This window comes from Paramormyrops kingsleyae, chromosome 8 (genome assembly GCF_048594095.1).
Source record: "Paramormyrops kingsleyae isolate MSU_618 chromosome 8, PKINGS_0.4, whole genome shotgun sequence".
Taxonomy (NCBI): domain Eukaryota; kingdom Metazoa; phylum Chordata; class Actinopteri; order Osteoglossiformes; family Mormyridae; genus Paramormyrops; species Paramormyrops kingsleyae.
In genome coordinates, this window is record NC_132804.1 from 5,335,380 (window position 1) to 5,344,563 (window position 9,184).

General features: G+C 42.8%; 1 protein-coding gene across 1 annotated transcript; it reads right to left on the bottom strand.

The window, feature by feature from the left end:
* Positions 1–3,749: 3,749 nt before the first annotated feature.
* On the bottom strand, positions 3,750–8,936 carry srsf3b (serine and arginine rich splicing factor 3b). The gene is made up of 7 exons (XM_023830498.1): positions 8,780–8,936; positions 7,716–7,779; positions 7,169–7,379; positions 6,848–6,982; positions 4,910–4,948; positions 4,660–4,746; positions 3,750–4,336 (listed from the first exon to the last, which is right to left on the bottom strand). Exons 2-7 carry the CDS (start codon positions 7,720–7,722, stop codon positions 4,309–4,311), a joined length of 507 nt encoding a protein of 168 aa, XP_023686266.1. The 5' UTR covers positions 7,723–7,779; positions 8,780–8,936; the 3' UTR covers positions 3,750–4,308.
* Between the last annotated feature and the right edge of the window lie 248 nt (positions 8,937–9,184).

Consider the following 9,184-nt stretch of genomic DNA (forward strand, 5'->3'; position numbering starts at 1 on the left):
TGCCAGGAGTATAAATAACTTGGGTGGGCGTGATTATATAGAAGGTGGGGTCGGCTCTGCACGTGATACTGGGGCGATCAATTTACTTAAACCGCTGCGTTGTAGTAAAACTGTTTTATTTTAATATTTAAAGTGGAAACACAGACTCATACGCTGACAGAAAGCGGGCCAATGCTGGCGCGTCTAAAGACTTGCGTCTCAAATCACCCGGTGAGAAAATATTTGCTCTGATCAGTTCTGAAGGTTTATAATCGTCTGCCAAATACTTTGTATTTTGTACACATTTCCAATTGAAATGAGAATCAGTACACTTTTACATAAAATGAATATATTTCAGTTGTTAAAACATTGGAAAACAGTTCTATCTGAGGTTTATTTTTAATAATATATTTGAATAATGAATATCAATGAATGCAAGTTCAAAGTGCCTAAAGGCTATTATTAGCTAGTACTTGGGCCAACAAATGTATCTCCTGTTTGATTCTGATGTATCATTTAAAATTTGGAAGCAGCAGAAAATGTATTAAAATGTGAAAAGTGAAAGTTCTGTAACCAACTACTTTATTAATGCACATTTACCTAATTCACTTTATTAATTTAATTATTAAAGTAATTCAACTCATTCACTGTATAAACCAATCACTGGAATAAAAATGTCCTTTATACAGTAACTTTACACAGAAAAGAACCTGAAAGCCATGACAGGAAACACGAGGGAGCCGCTTTGTACAGGATATCAATTCATCTCAGATTGTATACCATCAGAATTAAAATACCAGACTTGAACTCCATCCATCCATCCATCCATCCATCCATAGGCGCAACAAGAACCGCAATTTTAATTGCAACAGTTGCAACATTTTTATTTTGAAACATCATTGTGATTTTGTAACTTCTGACATAAAAGAGACAAACGTTTGTATAGAAAATATTGTATGTTATTTTTGGACAATTCTTCTCCTGCTCTGTTACTAGGACTGCCTCAATCTGGCTAGATACAGTTCAGAATACAAGATAATATTCAGTTTATTATGATATTAACTGAAGTACTTATTTGGGATCTCAAACTAGTTTAGCTAACCATCCTACAACAATAGCCAAATAAAATAACCTCATACATAGGACATAATGTACAATCAATATTGAACTCTTTAACATGTTTTGGGGTAGGCCCAAGAAATATTTTTGTCAACTACATCACTTAGGCATGTCCCTATTCAGGATACTTCTTTAATAACAATAACTGATTTAATTAATTTTATAAAGCATACATCCATAATGCATTTGACATTCATCACAACCCTGATCCTAGAAGTTGATCAGACAGATACGTATTACGGTAACACAGCGGCAAAGCGGGAATCCCCGTCTTCCGGGCAGCAACACGGACACGCTGATTGTTACGTAACGCCATTGGCGGAAAAGCTTGTTCGAAGGCCGGGGCTTTTGTCTCGTTTTTTTTTTTGTCACGTTGTTTCAGAAGATGCCGAGTCACGCCAGCCGGTGCGGACAGCGCGAGAAACCGCGTAACGGTTGGCGCATGCGCACGCCCAGCGGAGTATGTTTTAAGAGTGTGGGCTGCTTGTGTGAATACTAAAGGGAAATGGAATTAGACATCTGTATTGAATGAGCCCCAGTTGTATAATTTAGGTACGGGCAAGTCTTGCACAAAATGTAGATTATAGGCGCCTGCTTGCATATTGAAGTCCCACATTTTTTTTCCAGGATTGCTTTTTGAACAAAATTTCATCTGTGGTGTGTGAGAACTTGTATCTCTCCGTGAATATTTTGTCTGACGAATAAAGCCGATCTGGCATACCCATAGTGAAGTAAAACACAAGCGTGTTACTTACTGGCATGATAAACATTTTAATTAGACAGCATGTACGAAAAGTCCATTGGCGGCCAATTATTGGTTAACAGTACTAGAGGTGATACATTTTCCAAAGTAGCGGGTTGATGAAACATATTATAGATTTTAGTTGGTTAATGACCATTCTTTAAAGCAAGATACAACTCCTGTTTCCTAATTAAACGCACAGAGATAACTCCTATTCATTCCGAAAGCTATGAATACAGGAAATATGAAGGAATTATTACCGTTATAAGTCTATATTGTTATGCTATTATATGTTTTTCTAAATGGTCATAATATGTAAGTAGCACATAGGCCTATCGAAGAAATGTTAAATACAATTTTGAGGGAATTTAGCGACCTCTGGCGAAATTTTATGTAACTACAAATTAAATGGTAAAACTAGGTGATGTTTGGAATAGCGATTTACTCCCCAGACGGCCTCACGCCCCAGCCCCCCCGCCGAAACACTACAATCTCTAGCCCTGCCCTCTTTACATATAATGACAGATGCACCATACATTTCAGAAAGCAGAGTCAGATATTTAATTGAAGGTCTTGTTCAAGGGCCGAACAGCGGCAGTATTCTACAGACCCTGGGATTTAAACTGGCAACCTTTTGATCAGACACGACACATACAAACCCACTGAGCGACAGACCACTCTCCAAAAAATCTTTATTAATTAAAAGCCCTTTTTTTTTTACTCGTCTCAGTGTAATTAGGTCTGCATCTGACTGTCCTTTCATGTGTTACACCTGTGGAATTCTGATGCAAGTTGTTGTAAATAAAACCATATATATAGAAAAACGTTTTTGTGAAATTGTAAAAAAATAAATTAAATCCAGCTATTAGTTAACATTAAATCACAATAAATGTTATCTTCTGTTTTTCTTCCCTTTTCCATCACTAGGTGAAGCTGTTTAGTTTCCTTTCTTTGCTGCCATCTAACTCTGCTGTTAGAATTTCCAAGTTTTCAAAATGAAGCCAGGCATAGCGCTTCATCCATGTTTTTAAGTAATAAAAACAGCCCAACACCCCGACATCACACTAACGCGATCAAGTGTCTGAAGCTACCCTTGTGTGATATGACTTTGTAGCACTACCTTGGTGCAATTTCTCTCAAAATCATATCAGTTCCAGATCTTTCCCCACACTGTGTCTGCGAAGTTTGAAAGAAGATCCATGAAATACTTCCGAGTTCGTTACCAACCTGTGTGTATTTGTGGTGGATGTGAGTACCTGCTTAGGCATGCAGGGGGCACATAGGCTAAATCAGTGTTGCGCTGCAAGGGGGGGAACGACCAGCGCCTAGATACGATCTGAGAGAGAAGCACCTGGCTGAGAAGCAGAAGAATAAAATAGGGGCCCGAAGATCCATCTCTCCATGAGATGGAGTGTGTGTAGGTACCAGGCTCCAGCTCGGCCTAGATGATGCACTGTACAGTTTGTTAGGTTCTGGGTTTGCCTAGCACACTAGGTCATAGAGATCTCCCCCTCTTGTATCTGTTACCCCCTTTGAGGGCAGATGGCCAGGGTTTTGTGTCCTTATATTGCCTAGGTAGCTGTGGAGTGTGGTTATGGGCAGAGGAGGGTTTTCATTTCATTTGGGGTGACTGTGTACCCTGGGCCTGGGTAGACCAAACAAGTAATTGGTCTTAAAGCCTTTTGAAACTCAGTCTTATGTGTAGTAAGTTCTGTGTAACAAAGCACACTGCACCTGGAATCTTTTGGTTAACGGTACAAGTTGGGTGTCGTACAAACTGAGATCATAACAGTGGTACTTTGCTAACAAATGTCGCCAGTGTCCTGGTCCAAAAACCAGCCAATCTGGGAATGACAGACACAGTACCCTGGTACCTTATGGCCCAAAAAGCAAAAACACTCACAGCAAATCGATTTTGTAACCACCTTTAATTCAAAGACATTACAAACAGTACAAACAGCAAAAAAATGACAAAACCTGCATTATAGTATAATAAGCTCACATCCACTGTTTCACTTAGTCTTGCCCCCCCTCCCCGCCCAACTACTCATTTGAACGCACAAAAGCCCCAGTAGAGATTACGTCATACCGGAACAGACATGCAGCCCTTGCAAGTTTTCCCTTAAAAAAATAAAATAAAAAAAAAAACAAAATACATTGCAGGATACAGGATGTCACCGCACCAAATGGCTTGTATCATCTGGTACCTCCACACGAACTTAAAAAATGTTTTGGGGTTTACTTGGCTGTGCAGGTGGCAACGGAATGCTACTGAGGTACAACAGGTACTCAAAGCCTCTCTTGCATACAGCCACATATACATGTAAGAGTCTAGATACCTCACATGTCGTAAAATAAGCGAAAAATTAGGGGAAAAAAAAATCAAAATAAGAACAGAACCTGTAAAGTTCACAGTTCATTACACAAAATTGATGACCACCGTTTGCTTTCAGACCAGGAGAGACCTTCTACCTCCTGTCATTAGACCTGGAACGGCTGTAAGGAGGAAAGATTCAGTCAAACCAGTTAGCTGGCTGCAGGATCCTGATAAGCGGTCATCTACAAAGCGATTTCAAAATGATGCGATCTACAAGACAACAATCTTTGTGGAATGTTAGATGCAGCTGACAGACCATGAATCTACAATGTTATTTAAACCCCTGCTCCAAGAATGAAACGTGCATCACTGGAGTGCCGGTCAGTACACCAAAGGAAGTCTACTTCCATGATGAACAAATCCATTCGACTGGCCATTGCAGTGCATTATCGTTAAAGTTAATTAGCAAGCTAACTAGTATGAATGATGCATTGGCCATTACCTTCTTGATCTAGAGAAGGAGCGAGATGCCTTATGGTTCCTGTCCCGAGAGAAGGACCGATCCCTCCTCCTATCTCGCGAAAGAGACCTGTGCAAGAACATGAACACAAGCCACAGAAATCAGGCACAACAGCCAGGAGGAACAAAACCGGAAGTAATCCATCCCCAAACAGCAAATGTTATAATATTCTGTTATGTTAGGAATGTCAGCCATATGTGTTGAAGAGCCACAAATTGAGAGTGGGACTCACCTGCTTCGGCTGCGACTGAAGCTCCGCCTACGAGGAGATCTGGCAGGAGGGAGGTGAAGAGGGAAGAGTTAGGCACAGACAAGGGGCATCAGAGTTAGGGGCATCACGGTGGCCCAGCCCTCCCCACCACTGCCGCTACACCTGTGCTCACCTAGGTCCAACCCCCACACTGATGCCATCACCGTTAACGCTCCGCATGAACACACTGGCACCACGCAGCCCAGCTGCCCACCGCACCCCTGCTACAGGGGAGCACTGAGGGGGACCGACAAGGGACACTGATGATTTGGGTTTGCCTCTGGTGACCGATCATTTGCCTAGATGATCTGATACACGTTTCATCTATTGGACAGTGAGGACAACAGTGTCCACATAAAGCTGATACCCTTAACTAAAAACGAGAGCTGGATGCCGGACAAAGCTTTAAAAACGGCATACAAGCTACAATAGACAGCTACAGAGATGCAAATATTAGCCGAACGCTGAGGCCGGACACTGGAGCCCGGGCACTGGTACAAAACCGCAAAAATCATCCAGGTCGAGGGAGATCAATCGTCAAGGACCAGATTCCTCAAGGGGAGAATGGAAACACCTAATATCACCACTGAATGACCCCCCCTTAACAATCTAAGGGCACAACCTGTTCACAAAACCCATTACAAGAGAGCAAACAAACCTGAACCTCTTTATGTTTACGACTCCAAAAACCTAAAATAAATTAAAAATAAAAAACCTCAACAGCATTAACTCTTCTGAAGCAGATCTCTCCAACTTAAAACTAAACCAGAAGAATACCATATGAAGCAGGAAAAAACTTACTAGATTTTTGGGTTTCAACAAGCTAGAAATGGCGAAGGGGAGCCAGACTGGCAGCCGGGAAGGTAGAATTTGCTGAAAAGGATTTGCCAGATGTTGCGAGCTGATTGGCGGGTGGGGCCTGGCTGTGGATTTTTCCTGCTTTTATTGGTTAGCCGAAGGCTGTTGCTCGTAGGTTGTTGTGTAGGAATAGTAAAGCGCCGATTGGTCAGGAATGTGAGGTAGGCCGCTGCCGATTGGGTTAAGGTTGGCGAGGAGGCCGAGAACAGCATGCTCAGGAACCAATGGGCGGTGCGACCTGACGACTGGCCATGCCTGGGTCATGTGACACGACACCAGCCAAGCTGATTGGGGCACGCTGGTCAGTGGTCACATGATGCTGAAAGGACTAGTTGACTGACTCAGAGGGTGGTGAGAAGAGGCATGGTGGTGACTCTGCAACGGGGTTCATTTTTATTAATATAAATGGTAAATTAAAATAGCAAACCTTCAAAATATTATAACAGCTGATAAAAATCAGTTTAGCAGTACCGAGTTTCCCCATTTTATACAGACTGCTTTATAGTAATGGGACTGGGCTCTTGAATAGGACCAAATATAATCCTATAGCAAGACTACATAACACATACCTGTCTGTATTACTACAGCTAGATGTTAGATCTGAGTAGATATTTACAGGTTCAGGACACCTGCTCCCAGTCAAGTTTTTATATTTTAATTCAAAAAATAAAAAATCAGTTGAGCACACACCGTCTTATACCCTCTGTAAACTCAGCTGTAGTCTCTGAGGCAACAGAGCTGTTCTCAGATCAGCCCCGTCTTATTTCACTAAACCTCCTCAACTACATATATGGATATTTAACATCAATGCTGTCTTGACCTAACAGAATGACAATGAAGGTGAAACAGTTACTGAGAATCCCACCTGTCTGCTCCTGTCAACAAGACGACTCAAAAACAATAAAAATGTATATTCAGAAAAGAAGAGCGAGCTGCAAACAAAGGAAATAACGGACTGGAGCTTTAAAAACGGCATTAAACCAGCACACATTAACCTGCCAGTGACCCCTACAGGGGGCTGTTAGGGCGGCACGAAGGTAAGCACAATAAAGGCAGCATTACCTGCGCCGGGGCGGAGGGCTACGGCGACGGTAATCGTCACGTGGTCGCCGGCTCCAGGATGGGGGTGGGCCCCGGTTCCGGCTTCGCTTCTCGCCATTGGACATCTCAACCCGGACACGGCACCCACATAGCGTCCTGCATGGGACGGCCAATACCACTCAGCGGGCTGCTGTTTATCCTCCACATTAATCATTCACCAGCTCAAAGCTGCCAATAATCTCTTAGCTGTGAGGCGTATTCAGGTGTGCACACAAGGCTGACACCCCGATATTAAGATCTGTCCATGCAGGGGGATTGGGTCACAGATGCCCAGTCACTCACCTTCCATCCAGCTCCCTCACTGCATCAGTCGCGTCACGAGGGTCCTCAAACTCCACAAACGCGAAGCCGGGCGGATTTCTGGCCACCCAGACGCTGCGAAGCGGCCCATAATACCCAAAGGCCCGCTCCAGTTCCGTCTTGTTCCCGTTGTTCCCCAAGTTGCCCACGTAGACCTTGCAGTCAAGAGGACAGTCTCTGTGCATGGTAGGATCTGGAATACAACAGGTACTAGGTTCAGCCAAGGTACCCAGACACAGAACCTAAGATTTGATGGATACTCATAATCAATTCTACAGACATGCAGTGATTATTCAGTTGAGTGGCTTTAAAGGTTTACGGTACAATATGCAACAGTAAATGTATGGCTTTAGGAAATCTGAGCCAATCACCCACAGTTAAACTGGAAAGGCTACCACAAGCAATTACAGGTCAATAATGTGGAAATGTGATGTTAAAAATTGGTAAGGGGGTAAGGTTCATCTATAGGTGTATTAAGTGCATAACAAAACTAATTGAGCATGCAAGAAATGAATAAAGTTGTAATTACCTCCCATGTCAACTGGTCTGAAGTCCTCTAAACAAAAACTTAAACTCCACAAAGGCACGAGAAACTGGGAAGAGAACGGTCGGTTTAGATCTCCATGAAGTCCCCAATTTCCACACATTATACATTGAACACGGGAATCGGCCGGGGTAAATTCAGACTGTCCAACAAAAGGCGCGTCGGTAAACCGTCGTGAATAACAGACGGCAACAAAGGGCCAAGCACGGAACGCTCCAAGTAAGTGCAGAATGAGAAACTGCGCAGGCGTGACACTAAGTTGCATCTAATCATACCAATATTAATACTTATGGCGTTATCGGTCGCGAAAGGCGTAAATATAGGTTATCAAACCACTTTTCTGACCCTAGGAGGCACTAAAACGCTTAGATTGCCACCCCTCCCCCACAGCGTGCTGTAAGTGGTAATGGGATAGTACGTGGGACCGAAAACCTTATCACCCCGGATGGTTAACATTCTCTCTCACTTCAGAGAGCGCAGAACAATAGCATCGTACAGATTGAATAACTGCAAAACAGGATACAGATTCAACTATACTTCCCATCACCGCATCTGGTCCAGAAATCAGTCGCATTATAATACAGAAAGAAACTAATGTTCACGCCAATCGGTAATATACGTTTTGCATTAAAACGAAAATTGCTCATTATATAGCTGCGTTAACACATACTCCTCGTAAAAACGCAAAGACCCAAAGCAACCGGCGACCAAGATGGCGAAAGCCGCATCACCTAAATGTCCGCCAAACACCCAGCACGGCCAGTAAGGCTGCAAATGTCAGAAATGTTTTCCCCTCAGACCCCTTAGTGTGTGTCCCCTTAGTAGAACACACATGTTCTACTAACAAATACATTAAATATGTCGACATACAGCTTACAGGGAAACAAATCAGTGTAGAAATAAAAATGGCTGTCGTTCGCGTAGTTAGAATTAGCTAGCTACTTTAAAATCCCGACTGTTAAAAATACAAATTATTACACTTACAACAAATAGTACATCAAAATAGAACTAGACACACATTACTGTACGATATTAATTAGACAAATTACCGTGAAGTACTTCGAAGCAGTGATGTAGTACTAAACGACCCGCAACTGCGCTACTTCTGAATAAAAAGCTCGAAATGGCGTGAGGCCGGAAGCCCGCGTGCCTCGATGCTCGTCCACATCCGCTTTATCGCGCGCGAGGACACGCCCACTGAAGTCGCCAACATGGTGGTCCCCTAGTAGGCTAGTAGTTAGAGATCTTTTGTGTCTTGCATGGTAACTGGATGCGGAAACTGAAATAAATTTACTTTTTCTAAGCAAACCTTAATTCTTAAAAGACACCACGAATATGCATTGAATATGAATCAATCGACTGGTTCAAGATTGGTATATGAGTTAGACTGCATAACATAGCCATACCTGTTTAACGTGTGTGCTAATCGTGTAATTAGATAAGCTGGAGTGGAA

What these genes read in the sequence shown, in the direction of transcription:
- srsf3b (XM_023830498.1), bottom strand. An exon ending in TTCAGTCGCAGCCGAAGCAG is followed by an intron (nt 4,747 to 4,909) that starts GTGAGTCCCACT and finishes GTTCTTGCACAG; the next exon opens with GTCTCTTTCGCGAGATAGGA. An exon ending in TCCTTCTCTAGATCAAGAAG is followed by an intron (nt 4,337 to 4,659) that starts GTAATGGCCAAT and finishes TCCTCCTTACAG; the next exon opens with CCGTTCCAGGTCTAATGACA.